This window comes from Lissotriton vulgaris, chromosome 10 (genome assembly GCF_964263255.1).
Source record: "Lissotriton vulgaris chromosome 10, aLisVul1.2, whole genome shotgun sequence".
Lineage (NCBI taxonomy): Eukaryota > Metazoa > Chordata > Amphibia > Caudata > Salamandridae > Lissotriton > Lissotriton vulgaris.
In genome coordinates, this window is record NC_141698.1 from 360,803,801 (window position 1) to 360,823,771 (window position 19,971).

The window sequence follows — 19,971 nt, forward strand, 5'->3', positions numbered from 1 at the left end:
AGAGCAGGAAGAGAAGACTATTCTGGTTATTAAGGAGAAGTTACAGAATCTTGATGAGACTCAAGCGGCAACAATTTTACTGACACTTTAAACCTTAATAAATGCCTTTCCAGCCTTATGCTAATTAAACACTTCTAATGTGGAAGAATGGTGGAGAGAGAGTGGTTTGTAGCCGAAAGGATCAAATATTGTGTGATAATCAACCCAAACTAACTGCTTGTAAAGGGATCAACAACATTGGTCTCAGCTCCCACTCCACCAGCCGGAGGGAGACACCTGACCGTTACCCCACTGCTCTCAACTCACCCACAAGTGAATACAACAATCACATGACCACACCTCCATCTTTGCATGCTTAACAAAGTCACACCCTTGTTCTGCTGGACCCCAAAGTGCACCCCCCATGGTGCTTCCTGGATTGTAGCTAAAATTATGATCATATCATAACTTTCTAACTTCACCTCTTTTGGGGCCATATTGACACACCTGTCAATCATAACACTCCCTTGACTGTAGTTTTTTTCAGGGATTTCTAGTGTTTTTGTACATGTACATTTCTTCTGATGTGGGTGCAAATTTGGTACCGGGTGTCCTGGAAGTTGCGGTGGGTCTCCATCACCATAATGTGTTTTAGGGGTGAAGGATACTCTCCCGGTGTCCTGTTCATTTTTGTGAACTGGGTTCCAAGGCAGCTAGCTGTTCCCTGTCGCTGACATTGTTATGTTGCAGAATAGAGAGAGTAGTAGGTGTAGGACCTGTTCTAGAACGGTGCTTGTTCATTCGAAGAGGGTGGTGTGGTACCTAGCCAGAACCCCATGGTCATGTTGAAGGAACGATTGGAACCTTTCTCACCACTGCTGCCGTGTACAAGTGCGAAGGCTCTGTAAGGTGGCCTCACCTTTTAGCCGAAGGGCATAGGTGCTATGTATGGGGAAATTGCCTCCTTTTATCCATTGCATTTTCTGTCAGATCTACTTTGCCCTAGGGTCAGGTTTGATCTTCCCTCCGCCTTTCCCAAGAGCAGTGGTGCTCTGTGGTGCATTGTGTTCCTTTGCCTACTTTTCTGGCTGAAGGATGATGGGTATCTATATGTACCTGCTCCAGTCAGAATGAGGAGAAGGGGTGCATGTATCCCACCACCATGCCAAGTAGCTATGGTAGTGCATATGTGCACCACCTACATTTCTCAAGTATGGGTGATATGTTTGACCCTACTACAGTGCTATGGTGGATGTGGGATTCTGAGCCACTTTCCTGCCTTGGTCGATAGTTAGGGGGAGTGTGGCAGGAAACATTGCATCATTGTACATAGTACATTGCCCAAGAAGGTGGTTTTTTTGTAGGCCTCTACCCCTTACCGTGTCCCACCGAGGAGTAGTAGACTGCTGCACTCTTTTTGCACTTGACCACAGGGCACAGAACATGCGTGGGCCAACCCACTTACCCATCCTGCATGGCATGCTTTTTTTTTTTTGTTTTCCACTCAGTGTTCATGAACATTAAGATGGTGAGGATTGTGAGAGCCTATTGCGCATGCGTCTTATTGTAACGTAGACAACCTGTGTTGATGAGTTTTGGAGCCCTCTTTTAGGCTTTTGATCTGTTCTGCACTAAGTTCACCAGGCTCAACAATTGGCTACCTGGATGCTGTGTCTGAACCCTGGTGCAAATTGCTCAGGGCTGGGAGAATTAGTTATTGGGGTCAAAAGGGTTATTTCCTGTGAAGTGACACTTTTGTAAGACCGCAGTGACACTATAAACACTCAAATAGATAGATTGTATGCCGGAAAAAGGACTTTATTTTCCCTCTGAGCAAACATATTTGAAAAGCTGTAATGTTTTACTGGTAATGCCACAGATTATGTCTTTAAGGTATAGTTCTATATGGTGTAATTAGTGATGTCATCTGTCCTGTTAGGTATAAGCTCATATCCAGTGCAAGGGGGTGTCTTTTTGTTTTGTAGGTGGATATGACTGGGTTTTTTGTTGTAACCATGATGTCCTTTCTATTGATGGTTACGACCCATTGTTATCACTGCTCCTTAAGAACCTTATTATAAGTTCTCCCGAATTTTGGCCACTCCCTGGAGTTAACTATTTAGGGGTGCAAGTTACTCTGGAGGGGGACGTTAACAGGGATCATCGATTGAACTGAGAGATGAGGAATTACTGGGCTGATCTGTAACCCTAAGTCGGGTCAGTGCATTCGTGTCATCAGCATCAGTCTATTGTAATGTATTGTGCCTAGCACTCTTCCATCAAAACAGTATGGAAACGTCAGCTAGCACAAAGTGCGGCAGCCAGAATGGCATTTAGAAAGACTGGCTCACTGGGATTTGCACTGGATTCTGGTGGCTTGAAGAATTAATGTCGCTGACATTAGAGGGCTGTCCCTTTAAACTACCCCTAAGTGTAAACGAGTCAGCTTAGAATGCACTGTGTTCACCTCTGCAGCTCCAAAATGTTGGCTTAATCTGCCATTTGATTTACGAAAAGAAACTTTTTTTTTTTAATCCAGAAAGCTACTGAAAATAGTTTTTTTTTATGTGACATAATATATAGAGGTATGTTATGATCGAAATGATGAATTTAGCGCCAAGGTACCCCCTGGGTGAATGATGCGCTTTATACATTTAACATATAAATAGGTAATTTTCCTCCAGGGATATACACAGAGATTTCAGCTGCTGAAAGTAAACAATTCTGTGGTGTTCTTGCGGATCTCATAATTCTTGTGGGTCCGAGAACTGCTGTTACTGGCCCTTTGAAATTAGGAGGTCACTGTAACAAGCAACAAATGTGGCGAGTTGCTTTTTTGTAAGGAGACTTTCCCACTGTAGGGTGCCTTCAAGTGCGTATGCCTTTGTCAGAATCTTCAATCGCTTTTGAACCGTTTCAAAGGATTCTGCAGATTGAGTGTAACCAACATGGCGGACCCGCTGCGTTCTCGCTTCAGTCTTCTCTCCCGCCCTTCTTCAGGTCCAGCAGCTTGACTAGTTGTCCTTTTGAAGCTGGTTGTTGGTGTTTGTTTCCCTGCATTACCCATGGTGCTTCCAGTTCAGCACAGTTGCGCCTCGTGTTAAGTTTCATATGTTGTTCGTTTGTTGGCAGCTACAAGTTGGAGGCAGTGCGTGGCAAGTCTTGGCACTTTCGGGGTGTCATGACATAGAAGGTTGGGTAGACAAATAGCTGCTGTGTAACCCAAGCGCTTCAGTGGCCTTGTGGCTTCTTCTCTTCATCAGCTGGCCCAGCTCTAATGCTCCCCCTGACACCCGATGTACATGTCAGACAGCATGCCCCTCCCCCCCTGTATGATCATGCATGCCCCACCTCATTCCCCCTCTGACATTCTGCACACTGTAATTTTCCAAGCTTGAAAAGTATGCTCCCTATCTAATTTATCTTTAATTAATGTTAATTACATTAACCCGTGGTCTTCTGTTGCGTTTTCCCAGTGATGCCCTCTTCTCTCGCTGCACCTGCAATGATCAAAGACCCATTAACGCTTATTTGTGGTTTTAAAGGTTTTCAGATGTTATCCTTGCAACCATTTTGGCTACCAAGTCGGACATGTGTGGCAAGAAGTTCGAGCTGAAGATAGACAATGTGCGCTTCGTCGGTCACCCCACCTTGCTGCAGCATGCCATGGGACAGGTACTGTTGGTACGAATGTGTGCCCTTTGCTTTCGTTGCATTTACCGAGACCTGATCGCCAGATGTTCTTTTTGGCTTAGTTCAGTTATTGTGGTCTGTGAGCCATTGTGTCTGTGGTCTGTGAGCCGTGTGTATATGGGGGAAACTGTGCAAGGGCATAACTACTTTTGTCTACTGTGTTCATTTTACCAACTGTGTGTTTCCGGAACCAAACAGTAATTGACTTGTCAGTACAATTGGCAAGTTATCTGCACACCATGAGTTTGAGTCACTGCAGGGCCAGTTTAGCATTTCTTTCGTCTGAGATTGATAAATTGAGTGTTGTATGGTAGGAAGTCCCTACACAATGTGCGTGCGAGAACCTGTACATTATCATATAACTCTAGCATTCCTAGTAGGTTTTCCTGTAAAGGAGCCCAACATTATAAGTTTCAAGAGAAGACCTTTCTGTTATATGGGTTTGCAGCTCATCAATGAAGTGCTGGATCCTATTGTTTAACCGGGTTAGCCAAAGTGGTGTCCTTTTAATGACAAAAAGGCCACAACACTGGTCACAGTGGTCACCAAATGTATGGAGTGTGCATGAGAATTCTTGGTGGGGGACCCATGCACTGGGGTTCCATCTCCGTGCATGCAGCCCTGAAGATAGTAGGGTGCTCTATTGGGTATCAGGCCCCTAGGTAATTGGAGTTCCTTCCTTATCTCTGCATATCCCTTTGTCACTGCTCTCCTGTTTCCCTTTTCCCTGTAGAATTATTTATAAAGACAAGTACACCAGTCTGACTTTGAATGTCCTTCCTCTGATAGGTGGGGAAAAAATCTATAGCTTTCAATGGGCCTGGCCCAAGTTTGAGGTCTTCAGAAATACACACTTTGGTCAGTAGACCTTAGGTCCACATGTAGTTGTGGTGTTGTCAGATAGTTAAATGAGCAAATAGGAGACAGGTGTCCTTAAGCGTTGGTTTATTAAAACCTCAGCCTCGAACCACTAGAGTCAACTGACTCTCCAATAACCTACATTCTGGAATCCCTAAGATACACATGGAATCCAGTGACGTGCAACTTAAAGAAACAGGAGAGAAATACAGTGAGAAGCATGACATCACACATCTTCCTTCTCAATAAAACACAAATGAGAAAGAAAAACATAAGAAAACAAATTAAGCATAATCTTACATACACATAGGAGCATTAAACATAATCCTTCATATACATAGGAGCACTACACATTCTCATGCTCCTCTTGCGGGAAGAACAAGGAGCAGAAGAGTCTGCCGCAGGTAAGTTGATAGCATTGAATGAATCATTTTCATTAGACAAATCAGAAACAATGGAATTAGAATCAGATTTAACCAGTACGACACAACTCTTATTCCAAATCCTCCCATCTTGTGTTTTAATGGCATTCTTGAAAACCTTAATGACTGGTCTTACATTTGTATATTTAGACCATGACTTACATCCCACAGGTGCTTTTATTTTAACAAGATCACCCACGTTAAAGTCTTGGTAACGTACACACTTTTTCTCGTCAAAATAAAGCTTTCTCAACATCTGCTTATTCAACTCCCTTTCCCTCCATTCACCAATACTATTATCAACTAAACCTTTATTCAGATTCATCCAACCAGGACACCAGAAAGTATTGGGTATCCTACCCTTAAATAACTCAAAAGGAGATCTTCCAGTAGAGGAATGAGGAGAAAAACGATAAGCATTTATCCTTTCTTGCAGAGCAACCATCCAGTTCAAACCATTGGACCTAGCCAATTGTATCGACTCTTTGAGTGTCTTGTTCACCCTCTCAACAGCACCATTAGACTCAGGATGATACAATGAACACCTTTTGTGTACAACACCACATTTTTTCAAAAAATCAGAAACAAGCCAGAACAAAACTGAGGACCATTATCAGACAACAGACTGTTAGGAAAGCTCTCCCTTTTAAATATATCATCCAAAAACTTAATAACAGAGCTGGAAGTAATGTCTCTAACCGCAGTCACCTCAATCCATCTGGAATACAAATCAATGAGAACAATCAAATACGGAGTATCAGACACACCACTAAGAGGACCAAGGATATCAATAGCAACTTCATCCCAAGGATAACTTGGCAAAGATCTACACACCATGGGCATCTGTCTAGTTTTTAAAATCTTGTCACTAACACAACATTCAACACACTCCCTGACGAGCCTCTCAACCTCTAAATCCATATTAGGCCACAAAAACTGCAAACGGATCATCTCCTTTGTTTTTACAATACCCAAATGACCACTATGAACTTGTGACAACAGTTTCTTCCGTAAGCCCAAAGGAGGAACTAATTTAGTACCACGGGTCAGTAGACCATCCGTGACAGAGAGTTCGTCAGCCACAAGTGCCCAGGGTTTATTCAAGCGCACATTTTCCTTCAAGGATTTAATTACAGAAATCATCTCATCATCCTTCTCCAATTCACTTTTCCAAACACACTCTTCCACCGCACCATCAGTGACCTCACACACATTGATGACTTCCTCCATTTCACACATGTCCTCCTCATCATAAGATTCACTACCAACAAGTCTTGACAAACAATCGGTAGATTTGTTCGCCACACCAGGAACATATAGAACTTCAAAATCAAATTCCTGTAAAAAGATAATCCATCTCCTAATCCTTGAGGAAATAGAATCCAATCCTTTCTTTAAAAACACTTCCTTCAACGGCTTGTGGTCAGAAAACACCATCACCTTAGTACCCCAAATCAAATTCTTTAATTTTCTTAGGGCCCAATAAATGGCCAAAACTCCCTCTCAATAACAGAATAATTTAATTCAGACCCTCTGAGACATCTGGAAGAACAACAAATCAAAACTTCCTTTCCCTCATTTTTCTGAAGATGAACTGAACCAAGTCCCTTTTCACTCGCATCGGTAAACATGTAAGTGGGAAGACCAGGAACAAAAGCATGAAGTGAAGGAGCTTTTTTTTTTAACTCATTCTTAATACTCTCAAACTCCTTCTTGCATTCATATGACCATTCATACGCAACATTTTTAGCTGTCAACTTTCTCAAATTGAAAGATTTGTCAGCAAAGTTCGTAATGAATTTTCCATAAAATTCTACCATACCCAGAAACGAAAGTAACTCATCTTTGTTAACAGGTTCCTTAACCTTATCAATGGTGTCAACTAATTCTCTCTTTGGAAAAACCCCTTGACACGTGATGCGATGACCAAGATAATTTACCTCTTCCAAACCAAATTTACATTTCTCTTTTTTTAACGACATTCCTGCCACACTCAATCGTTCCAAAACTGCACACACCCGAGAATTATGCTCCTGAATGTTCCTTCCATAAATGAATAGATCATCTTGATAGCATTTTACCCCCTTAAGTCCTTTCAATAAGCAGGACATAATACGTTGAAATACAGAGGCTGCCGATACGAGGCCAAAAAGGCATCCTCCTAAACTTAAATGTTCCCATGGGTGTAATAAAGGCAGTCAAATCTTGAGAAGCTTCATCTAACTCCACCTGGTGATAGGCGGAAGCCAAATCGAATGTGGTGAAGTAATTAGCACCCTCTAATGTACCAACCATTTCATCAATGTTAGGAAGGGGAAAATGATCTACAACCACCTCTTTGTTTAATGCCCGTAAATCAATGCACAGACGAATCTCGTTATTTGGTTTTTTAGCAACGACCACTGGGGCCAACCATTCCGTGGCCTCAACTGGTTCAATAATACCATTTTTAATCAGTTTCTCAATTTCATTTTGTACACTGGTCTGCTGAGAGAGAGGAATTCTTCTTACCTTCGCTACAACCAGAACAGCTTGCTCCTTTAGTCGAATATGATGTTTGTATCCCTTTAAACATCCTAAACTTTCTTTAAAAACATTTGGAAATTTTTCAGAAAACAAAGCCGAAACATCACCAATCTCCTGAACAATAACTTGGGGAACAGCATTAGGATTGAGTTGAACACCAAGATCACGCTGATGTAACCAACTCAACAAGGAATCACCTTTCTTTGTCACATAAACTTTTCCCACCGTAATGCGACTTCCCAATTCAAGCTTTGCTAAAAAGTAACCCAACATTTTGATTGGTTTATCACCATATCCCAAAGGAGCAACATCACATTTGAACAATTTAACTTTTCCCTTGTAACTCTTTATAAACACTTCCTCATCAATCATAGTAATATGTGAGCATGAATCAGATTTAAAATTTATCATTATATTTTCAACAGAAACCAAATGAGAGGGATGATCAATTTTCTCACAGTTGACTTGAAAAGTCACAGTTTTCACTTGCGGTTGAGACCATTTCCTATTAGAACTTTCACCCGTGAACATTTTTGTTCTACAGAATTTCGAATAATGTCCTCTTTTCCCACAAGTGTTGCATAAAGATTTCAACGCAGGGCAATTAGAAGAATTTGCTAAGTGACTAAATTGCCCACATCTAAAACAAGAAAATCTATTTCCAGAATTTGAATTAGGAACATATTGCACAGAATTTTTTTTTTCTAAATTTGGATTCATTTTTTGCTTAACTTGACAAACAACTTCTTCTGTCTTAGTTTCAGTTTTGGTTTCTATTATAGATGTCTTCTCCTTTTCACCATTAAACTCTTCAACACATTTAGTCATATGTTCCACCTGCTTCGCAATCACTAAAACTTCATCCAGTGTTGGTTCATCTTTCAACCACAATTCCTTTCTTATGTTATCATGAGCACATCTCAAAGCAAATTGGTCTCTTATTCTCTCATCCAAAGTTTGACCAAAATTACACGATTATGCCAATTTTCTCAAAACAGAAACATATTCTTCCACTGTCTCGTCTTTCTTCAGTTCTCTTAATCCAAAATGATACCTTTCCATAATGGTACTCAGCCTTGGTAAATAATGTCGATCAAGTTGAACAATAGCAATTTCATATTCATTTAGATTTCTTTGTTCTGCCGCACTTAGTTCAGGTAAATGTTCTAGGACTTCTTGACCTTCTCCTCCCAAACAATGTAATAGTAGAGAATGTTTTCGCTCAGCACTTAAATTGGTTCCACAAACTCTTGCATAATTTGCAAAAAAAGTTTCCATTTTTTCCATTTAACATTTGGTTCACCAGGACTTGTCAAGAAAAAAGCTGGTTGTGTGACATTTTGCATTTTTCAAGTATTCCTTATGTAATTTCAAATAATATTTAAATTCAGAACTTTTTTTTTTATTTATTATATGTGAACTTACAACTTTTCCTCTTTTTTTATTTCTTTGACTTTTCTCAGTGGTATAATTTTATTTCAAGTATTTATCAAGATGAAGATAAAATGTATTTTTTTTAATAGTCCTTTTCTTTTAAATAAATTTCAGTCATCAATCCCTTTATTTCATAGAAGTGTAAGCTGAAATTGTTTTACACGCCGTGTATATTTAGACTCTGTACGTCTCAATACAAAGAAGATTACTGAACTGCAAGCTAATTCGCTTAAAACTCCGTGAAGAATGCAGACGTCACAATGCAGGCTGAGTCATTGAACCGCAAGGCGATTAACTTGAAACGCAGTGAAGAATGCGAGTCAATTACACTCTTCTTCCGTAGACGTCACAATGCATGTTTAGTTGCTGACACGCAGAAGAGTAAGAACGCCATGCGTCACTGACACGCACAAACGATTTGAGACGCTTCACAGAACGCGCTGACGAGTTTGAATTCGTCTCGCGCTCACAACGAAATTTTAGCTCGCGTAAAAGCTGTTTCTTTTTAAGTAATTTCTTCCGATATTGATAAATTAACCTCCCACCTTACTCCTCACCAATGATTTCAGGAAATTCCGCCGCTGGGAAGACAACAGACACATCACAGTAGTCTCTTAAAGGACGTTTGTTTCTTTCAAGTTTGTCCTCCTCCAAAATGCTCTTTCTTTAGATTTATGGCATTTCTTCTTTCTATTCTTATTATCCTCGCCTGAGTGTTTCCCTTGAAATCATCAGGATACACTATGGAACTTTGGTATTCAGTATATTGGAGATACTTTTGCCCACTAAACGCTGAAGTAGTTGGTTGCGTCAGTGACAGACTGTGGGTTTGTGGTCCTCTGAAAGGCCATGTTTGGTTGCGGTGTCCCAACACTGTATTTATGCACCAAGTACTCGGTGCTGCCTTAGGTGCTTTTTCCATTCTTTGCGAGAAAGACAGTGAGTGAATGGCTTGTGTGCTACAGCATACGCACAGATGTCTATTGATGACATGCGTACATAGTGATTCTGATCATACAGATTGCTATTTGATGCTATGAGCCTCTTTGTGTGCACAAACTATATCCATTAGCTCTTGGTATATGAAATTTGGGTCATCATCAGTGGTTGTTGTTCGTGGGGTTACTGATACTCTCTGTTGGGAATTCTGGAGAGTGTCATTCAGGGATTCCCCTTGAATCACAGGGGAAATTAGATGCCACAGCAATACTAATATGCTTGATGAGCTCCTCAAAAGGTGTGTTTCCTTGTTAATTGACCTACTAGAACATTCTATGGCTGACATTGGGCCAGAGGTGGCTGAGGAGTGATAGGAAGAGTATAGAGATCGAGGTGGAGGTGGAGCTGTGGACCAGACTCTAGAGTCCATCCTTTCCTCCATCTCTCCAGCTTTTATCCAGCAATGCCTGATTTCTTGACTCACTCTTTCCAGGAATAGAAGTGAACAGTTCGGAACCCTCCCTCGGGCACTGTCCCTGTAGATAACAGACATTCACCATCGACTATACTCCTGTTTCCTTAAGTGTTTGAGTTGCCATACATCCGCACCTTTTCCCCGCTAGAAGTTAATGTATTTGTAGGATAGCTCCTCTGCCCAGTTGTTGATGTGATGCTATAGCCATCTCTGTAGTACTTGGTCCTACTTCAGATGCCGTGGGCCTTAGTTTGGAGTTTTGCTGCTACAGGCCTTCTGGTTGTCTCAGTGGCTTAGTTGCCAGATTTTCGAGAGGGCCTACCCCTTGTATCTTGAGGGGTTTTCGTTGGCTCTTGGTAAGTTCCTGAATGTTCACTTACCTGCCATTGGAATTTGTTTCCAGGTGATAGGTGTAAATGTAATGGGAGGCTCTGTTAATGCATTTTTCCTAATTAATCTACTGGTCAAGGACTTCTACGTCTTCTTCTTAGACATGCAAACTCCTATATTTTCTGAGTTGCAATTTGGTAAAGATTCCACTGTGCTACCAAACTGCAGAGTAGTTTGAGTGTGCCTGTAGTACATAATAGTGGGTCAACATCACAGGAAGACAATGTTAGTATACAGATAGCTAAATCAGACAGTGCGTGACGTAGTCTACAACACAGACTAGGAGGCCCCCGCTGTTGCCCTTCTTTCAGTTGGTGAATTGTTAACAATGTTTCACTACTAAGATTTTCACACTATGTTACATACATCACATGAATCAGAAATTAACCAGGAAGAGAAACCAGCATTAACATCCAGTATTATGGAAGACTTTAGATGTAAAAGGAGGACAGTGACCTACTGATAAGGCTATGATGTACTCACAGTCTCCCATCCTCACTTATTTCTGCCTTGTGTCGCTCCCTTCCCTGGTCTGTTTAACTGCAAGGTGAGGCTTCTGAAATCTTGGACCCCTGCCAATATCAGTGTAACATTGTGGCATGTCAGGCCATTTACCTTGTCTTCTTCTCCTGCTTCATCACTATTGATCAATTGGCTGCTTGGCCAGAATTGAACGCTGGAACTTATTGTCGACCTCCTGCACAACTGGTGGGTGCACTATGATGCCGGGGAAGGCAGGGTGTGTGAGACAGTAGGCCGAAGGCGGGTAGCACTGGAACTCAGCCACACCAGATCTACTTGCGTGGAACCAGTCACTACTGCCATCCATTCCCAGTCCAGGAACTGAAGGCCTGCATAGACTGGACCAATCCAATTCATCTATGTCAGTATGTGGTCTAATGAGAGAAACCCCTGAACAAAGGTTATGGCCAAAGGCATGACCAAGACTACACATCTCACACAAAGCGGTGAGCTGCCTACCCATCCCCCACATCCTATCCCTTGATCTGCTGCTTAGAGAAGCAGCTCCAACATCTCTCCTGCTGCTGATTTCCTTGGAGTTGTCACACACCCAAAAGGAAAATGTATTTTGTCAGGATTGGCTCCCTTTCAGTATTTGGGGTTGTGAGTGACTCTGAAAGTAGAGTTGGAAGCAGGCCAAATACCACTGACCTGGATTCAGACTGATCCCTTTGGATTATACATTGCTCACATTTTACTTTAAGGAGCTCTGCACAATTGTCCAGAGGGCGGGCGCGATCATTGGCGGAATTCCCGGCTGTTTCACTTGAAGGCCTGTACTCACAATCAGGAGTACAGATTTTTCAGTTTCTGCATCTGAAGAATTGAATGAGGTTGACTGCTCTGGAAATGGAAGACCTGTCCTTCATGTTTCTCTCTAAAGGCGGGTCAAACTTCTGTAGATACCAAAAAGGTCTTTATTAGTACATAAACAAACCACGAAGACACCAGGTAGCTGTAACACCTTTCAACAATTAGCACTTCAAAATTCCAGCTCTTCAAATCCTGTACATTCTAGGTGGCATCACACATTCGTTCCCTACCACCCTTGCACATTGAGCTAATCTCAGACTAGAAAAAATGGTTAGGGGTTCTGCCCACCTTACCCTCCCGTACCTGAGCAGGAGACATCCAAGGATGAAAAAGTAGAAACAAAGGGTACTGAAGGGATCAATCCACTTTTAATTTTTAAACAAGAAACAATTAATTGTCTTGTGCATAACGAATTATACACTGAAAAAATATATATTAATTCATATACACATATATGAGCGGACATCCAGGGATGCACAACAAATAACAGTCTATATACAAAACATCACATGTACATTATATACAAATATACAAAACATTTACAATATCAACAAACACTTTTCTGTACCCTAAATACAAGGAATATATTAAAATATATATACACACCAATTTTACATATGTACCTCCTCTTAATTTAGAGTGGAGTATACAACAAAATGCTAGTCCCAAAAGCAAAGCACCAGGGGGTTAACACATCAACCCAGACTACATTTGTGTTGGTGCACCTAAGAAAAAATCAAATCTTTCTTGAATTTTAACAGGGGACTCCGTTCATAGCAAGAGGTGTTGACGCAGTCGCGGTCGCGTTTCAGCCAGATGATATAGGCTTCATCAGGACATGGGTACTCTAATCTTCAAGGCCCTGGCAGAACCTAGGGCAGATATCGCCGGCCAGCCCACACAACCACCCCCGAGGGTGGGGTAGGAACCACCTTCTCGGCTTTAGTCTCGATAACTCTTATATCTTAACTGTGTCCGCTCGGATAGCGATAAAGTAAATAAGACGTGGCTCAAGTCTCACAATCTTCCCCTCAATAAGAGCCCTGCTGCTCTCACAGCTCCTAGAAGCACACACCCTAATCTCATCAATCTGCCGCTTAAACCCAGAGCCCAAGTGCGCTGTCCTTTAGAATTGCCTCCATGAATTCAGAAAGCCCCCAGCCTGCCAAAATCAGGATCCTGGTGTCTGTGGGTGACTGACGCATAATTTCCTGCGAAAAGTGATGGGGACGTCTGTGTAAACCCTGTGTGCCTGGACCCTGAATTACTATGCATCTTTCTTCAGCAGCAACACTTTCTCTATGTGGCCCTTTTGTCTGCTTCCATGTGCTGCATCACCCTGTATCTCTGGAGACTGTTGTGCTTGTGAAGCTCATTTGTCTACCCCTCTACAGTGCGTGGACCTTTCTTCAGGGATACTGATGTCTCTGTGATGCCTGAGTACTTGACTTCAGCATTGGTGCTCACATGGTCTCCATTGATCGTGATATCTGGCGGGGCATGTGCGTGTGCTCCTCTGCATTGCTGTGTGGCCTTATCTTTGGTGACACAGATGTCCTTGTGCAAAAAGAACAATTGGTGGGCAGAATGCAGACCAATGTCATACATTCACCCCAGTACAGAGATCTGGGCCTAAATCCATCGTTTTTTTGCTCACCATGCTATTGTAGTTTGGACCCAGCCATATGCAAATCAGTCTTGACCCTCTGCCCAATGGGAACAGTCAAGCCTGAACTGCCAGGCCAGGTCCTAGTGGCACACATTCTCCCCCATCTCAGAGTACCCAGAGTACCGAGAGCACAGTTGTTTTTGTCAAGATCTAGGGGGCCTACAAGAGACCTAGGAACTGCACCACTGTTGTTACTGCTGTCAAATGTTGGAGAAGGTGATGGTCCCTGCTGCCAGCATTGCAATCCCCCAAACATTGACTACTCTTGTTTCCGCTGAGTTGACAACTAGGAGACCATTCAACCTCTGCAGTAACTGGGCAGCGCTGGGTAGCGTGGCCCCTGTATGCTTTTGATGACAACCCTTGCACATCACAAACACTGACTCAAGTATCAAAACTTGCAAACGGGTGCTGCACTTGGATAGTCCCATGTAAATCAAGAAGCTGACCTCCTTGTTGAAGTGAGTGCAGCCCTGCAGAGGCACAAAGTTGTTACTGAGTACCTAGGCAAGCATTCAGAAGTGTTGTAAATTCCATAGCATTTATTAAGCGTTACTGAGCATATTAGATTTTTATTGAGTCATGCAACAACATGCATGTGCTACCTGAACTAGACTATCTGCTCCGCAAAATCACTCTCCAAAATGAAACCTTGGCCATTCTGCCTCCCTTCTCCATGAAAGGCAAAGCTTAAAGAGAAGGAACTTGACAACTAGTTGAGCTTGGAGTCATGACTGGCGCCTGTTTTTCAGTCGAGAGCTGGAATATTAATCACAAGGGGTACCTTCGTGCCCTTACGTCTCACAGGCACAGAAGAACTGGACTGGCAAGTACCAACAGTGTGAGAGTACACCTGGGCCGATGCTACGCAAGTTGATCTGGGTATGCATTGAGCGTAGAGGACGGGCTGCAGATGCTTGCACGGTTGCTTATGTAATACAGATAGCACTGGCACACATGTAGTGTCATTGCTATCCTAAAGGGGCATTACCTCATTTGCATGAGAGCATGGCCCCATACTAATCAGAGAAACACTTTGCCTCTGCGCCTGCATCGTATTCTGGCCGCAGGCTTAGAGGCCATCAGATGGTGACAGAGGTTGCCACAAAGAGGTGGGACACCGTCAGTGTGCCACCAACACCAAGGACGCCCTCTAAAAGCTATCAGATGAGGTCCAGTGGACCAGCGCCCAGGCATCAGGTATAGTCACTCATTGCACCCGTCACCAAAGGGATTGCTGACCCCCACCCCGAATGGGCAGGCCAGGTGCCCTGCACTGAGAAAGATGGGCTGGCTGCTTCAAACAGCTGGTCTGTCTTTCACTGACGCGCTGCCTTCAGGCACTGCTGTACAAACCTGGACCGAAGAAGGCAGCTCGAGGACAGGGCGACAACCAGAATACCTCTATTATTTGCCAGAGAAAGGACTGACCGGAGCAACGCCTGCCGCCTGGGTTTAGGTCGTACTCCGCAGGAGATGGCCCCTCATTGGACCAGCCACAAGGAGTTGCTTGGGGGCCATTCGGCGTGGATCTTTCTAGAAAATGCATAACGGCACCCTCTAAGATCCCTCCGTCTGTTAAAGAAAGCAGGTCTACCTTTATGTGAAGTAGGCAGACAGGTGCCCCCGACAAGGAGCAGTACATAATCTGGTACATAATCTATATATAAAAAAAAAAAATAAGTGCAATATTTTTGTCAGGAGCGTACCACCAAATCTGTTGAATGATAGGGTTTCTGGATAACAAGGCTGCCTAGGCTTGATTGCCCCGCGTGGCTCTTCCGCCCCCACACCGCGCATAATGTCTTTTTGTCTCAGTCTTGTCAGGTTCTCATTCATCCCGGCTTTCTCTTAATGTCACTGTTTTGCTATGTTTCTCTTGCCCCATCTTTATCAAGTTTTTTTTTCATTGGGTCAGAGTCTTACGAAGAAAATAAGTCCCTTTCACCAAAAACGAGTGCAGGTGCTGGCCAGCTGCTGGCATTGTTCAGGATATACAGACGTCTTTGGGGTGGGAGAGCTCGAGAGCAGGCACGCACCGTATAGGGGTGAGAGAACCTGGACTATTACCATTGAGAGCCGGCTTGGCTCTTTGAGCCCACGAGCGAGCCAAGGTCTGAAAATATTTCCCATGTTAATCATGCTACATACATCACATAAAACATGGTAGTCTGTTCAAAGTTGAAAAAGTGTTTTCTTTAACATGTGGAAGATTTGGGATCAATACGTTCACATTATAGCACTGCACTGAGAAGTACTTATTAAAAGTGATGGTTTTAAAAATGAATTTAGAACAATCCTTGCCGGGCCCCATACTGACGACTGCGCCATTAGTGAACTAACAGCCTGATTCATCAACGACCCGTTTTGCGAGTCTATAATAGCGATTCATAAGGAATCGCTATTACAGGCTCGCAAAACGGGATTCATGTAGGAATCACACAAAAAATGCGATTCCTACATATTCCTTATTTGCGATTAGCAAATTGCTAATCGCAAATAAGGAATAACTCCCCATTCACACCTATGGGCCAAAAGGCCCATAGGAATGAATGGGGAGTATTCCTTATTTGCGATTAGCAATTAGCTAATCGCAAATAAGATAGCGATTTAAAGGGTGCCAGGGGTGTCCAAGGGGTGTAGTACCCCTTAAATGCAAATTTAAACAGGTGTTGCGCACACACGTCCAAAGGACACGTGTGTGTGCAACATGCAACTTAGAAAAATGCTTTTAAAAGCATTTTTCTAAGTTTTTGCTATTTACCACGAGGTTTGACCTCGCGGTAAATAGCGGCCCGAAATTGCGAATTAGCTATTTAAAAATGGATGATGAATTGCATTTAAGGAATCTCAAATGGAGATTCCTTAAATGTAATTCCTCGCAAAATAGCGAAATCGCTATTACCGATTTTTGCATTTGGGATGATGAATCCCAAATGCAAAAATCGCACTCGCGAAGGGCCAGATTCTCAGAATCTGGCCCTTTGCAAGCGCAATTCAGCTTGATGAATCAGGCTGTATGAGGCAATAAAGTGGTCATGTGAACCCTGTATTTGGCCCAGATCATTGTCGATCAACATTATAGTCTATTAAATTAAACACAAGGTTTTTGTACGGCTAGTATGTTTAACTCGGGCGTTTTTTCTGTGCGGTAATGTAGAAAGGGGGTTGGTCAAATAAAATATTTGCCTGAGATCACAGAGTTCTGTTGAGCTAGGAAACCGCTATTAATACAGGTTTTCTAGTCTCACTTTGTAGAACACAGCCACTAAATTCGGGGGGGGGGGGGGGGGGGGGGTAGGGGTCTGTTTTTTCTCCGTTTTACCTCAAATGTTACTGCTTGATTGCGAGCTGAGCAAGTGCCACGCTTCAGGCTCGAGCCTGGCTCGAGTTTTCAGTGGCTCGCCCACCTCTATTACCTTAATATCCTCCATAGTATCGTTTTTTAAAAAATAAAGATTGTGTTCACCTTTTGATTACATTAATTGAGAACAATTAAAAATTATACTCCTTAATCCGAAATGCAGCCTTCATGACGACCGTTTGTTACCTGGTTAAGGAATTTGTGTGGTTTTTAAAATCGTTGCCGTATGTTAATGTGAGACAAATTGTACTTTTTTATTAATATATTTTTGCCGCTTCCAAAAGCGGTAACAGGTGTTGCGATGACACATTTTAACGGCGCTCACCATGTCTAGAAAATATGCTAGAATGGTAGTCGGTTTCTTGACTTTGGAAGGATAATGGGCTGAGGCAGCCCAGCCTCGAGTGATAGTTCCATCTGCAGGTCACACACAGGTGTCGGTAGCGAGGGACCAATCCGTTGAGCCATCTTTCTAGCATCCTTCTAGCATCCTTCCAAGTGCATACAAAACTATGACTAGCAGCAAAAAAGCTGAAAAACTCCGAAATGAGTCACTGTTACAAAAAGCTCGTTCATTTTTGCACACCACAATGGGAGCGAGAAATGTACTTTAGGAAACGTGTTGATGGCTCGTCTACTCCACCATGTGGCTCCCTTTTGTAACTGCGCCCATTGTGATGTTACCACACTTGATCTTCGACAAGAGGCCCAGAAGCGACGCTCACTGTGTTTTTTTAACTTTGCAGTGCAGTAAAAATGTTTTAACGTCTCAAGTCTATTAAATGCGTTTTGTCGAGCTACACTGTAATATTAAAATATTAGTTTCGACGTTGCATAGTTTTAACTTAAACAGCTATTTTCTAATGCACTTAAGAGTAGATTTGGTCAGCACTTGAAATGTAAAAAACCTTCAGGGGACTGATCATTGTGTAAAGCAGGGCTAGGGGTGGGCTAACGTCATATTGTCAAACAAAGGGTACACAGTGGCTTCAGAATGGTTGGAAAACCGGAGTGGGTGGAGGGTGGCGCGATTGGGGAAAAAGGGACCTTGCACACCCAAGTGGGTGTCATGATTCATCATCGGGCAGCACCTTTTTGGGCTGGCACTGCAATGCCCAACAGGACTGTCTGTTCTCCCCCCCCCTTTAAGGAACTGCATACCCTTTGTTTGATAAAACCTGTTTAAGGGCGTGTATGCTGAACCTTTAACCCCTTCGCTGCTAGGCCTTTTCACCCCCTTTGCTAAGCCTTTTTCGGGCTATTTGGGGTAGTGAGCGCTTAGGCCCCTGTAAATTTTTGACCACATAAGGTATCCATGCCAAATTTGTGTCCCTTTTTTCAACATCATGGGGATTCTAAAGGTACCCAGGGTTGGTGGATTCCCTTTGAGGGGACCCAAAAATTAGCCAAAATATAGCTAATATTTGTTTTTTTGGGGGAAAAATGGGAAAAAAGTGCTGCAAATGAAAGCGTCTATTTTTTTCCCTGCAAATGGTATCAAAAATGGTCTGTGGGGCGAAATCACAATTTTCTCAGCTTTTAGGGAAGGACAGACTTTTGTCAGAAAACCAACATTTTTACACAGTTTTGGCATTTTTCTGGGACATAGCCTATTTTTGCTATTTTTTGTGCTTTCAACCTCCTTCCAGTTAATGGTAGAAATTGGTATGAAAGCTATTATGGATCCTGAAAAGCTATACATTTTAGAAAAGAAGACCCAATTCTGAATTCAACAAGGGTACATTTGTGTAGATCCTTCAAGGTTTCTTTGTAGAAACAAACACTTAAATATAGGAAAAATTGAAAATTAGTTGAAAAAACAGCCATTTGTGTCAACGTTTTCACCTGTAACTTCTAATTATGACAGCTCTTTGAAAGCAATATACAGTCAGTTACATCCGCTGGACCGTACTGGTTGTGGGGATATATAGGATCACCAAGAACCTGACTAACCCAGAGCCAAAAACTGAGCAGCGTCTTGCAATGGCTTTTTATTATGTACCGGGTATATAGCAATTATTCTGGGAAAATATATACATGGAAAAATAGGTATGAAAGACACCTATGTATTTCTGAAAAGGGAACAAAATATAGAGTTTAGAAACAGTAGATATTTGAACATTTCTGAAATTGGGAATACTCATACTAGCATGCGAATTATTGGTCATTTTTCTAAATGACTTATTTTTTACACATTGTCTTTCATTTGGAAGGCAGACATGCATTGTATGTCAATAGGTAATAACAGTTGCTTTATAAATCTGAATTACCCTAAGTCTCCCGATAAGAATGGTACCTCACTTGTGTGGGTAGGCATAGTACCCATGACAGGAAATAGCTCAAAACCCAACGTGGACACACCACATTTTCACAATGAAAAAGTACCCTTTTTTTTGCAAAGTGCCTAGCTGTAGTTTCTTAACCCTAGCTCTGCCGGCACCTCGGGAAACCTATCAAACCTATACATTTTTTAAACCTAAACACCCAGGGGAATCCAGGATGGGGTGACTTGACTGGCTCTCACCAGGTTCTGTTACCCAGAATCCCTTGCAAACTTTAAACATAGTAAAAGAAACACATTTTCCTCACATTTCTGTGGTGGAAAGTTCTGGAATCTACGTGGATCCACAAATTCTCACCCACCCGTGTTCCCCGCAGTCTTTTGAGAAAAATGGTACCTCACTTGTGTGGGTAGGCCTAGTGCCTGCGACTATATGGCAGCCAATTATTTAAACTGGAGAACTGGGGAAATATAACTAGGTGCACCGTGTCTTATGTCTAGTCTCATGAAGAGGGCCGTCTAGTTACCACTTTCTGGCGAAGCCTCGGGTTGCGTCTGCGCAGGGGGAGAACCCTGGAACATCGCATAAAAGATGCAGCACTCGCT

The 19,971-nt window shown here is 42.6% G+C and overlaps 1 protein-coding gene across 2 annotated transcripts in view; it reads left to right on the plus strand.

The window, feature by feature from the left end:
• NPRL3 (NPR3 like, GATOR1 complex subunit) overlaps positions 1 to 19,971 on the plus strand; it is a 426,334-nt gene that overhangs the window by 131,660 nt on the left and 274,703 nt on the right. For both annotated transcript variants that reach the window (XM_086941146.1, XM_086941147.1), the window contains one exon: positions 3,525 to 3,654. In XM_086941146.1, coding sequence (XP_086797272.1) covers positions 3,525 to 3,654 — 130 coding nt within the window. The remainder of the gene's footprint in view (positions 1 to 3,524; positions 3,655 to 19,971) is intronic.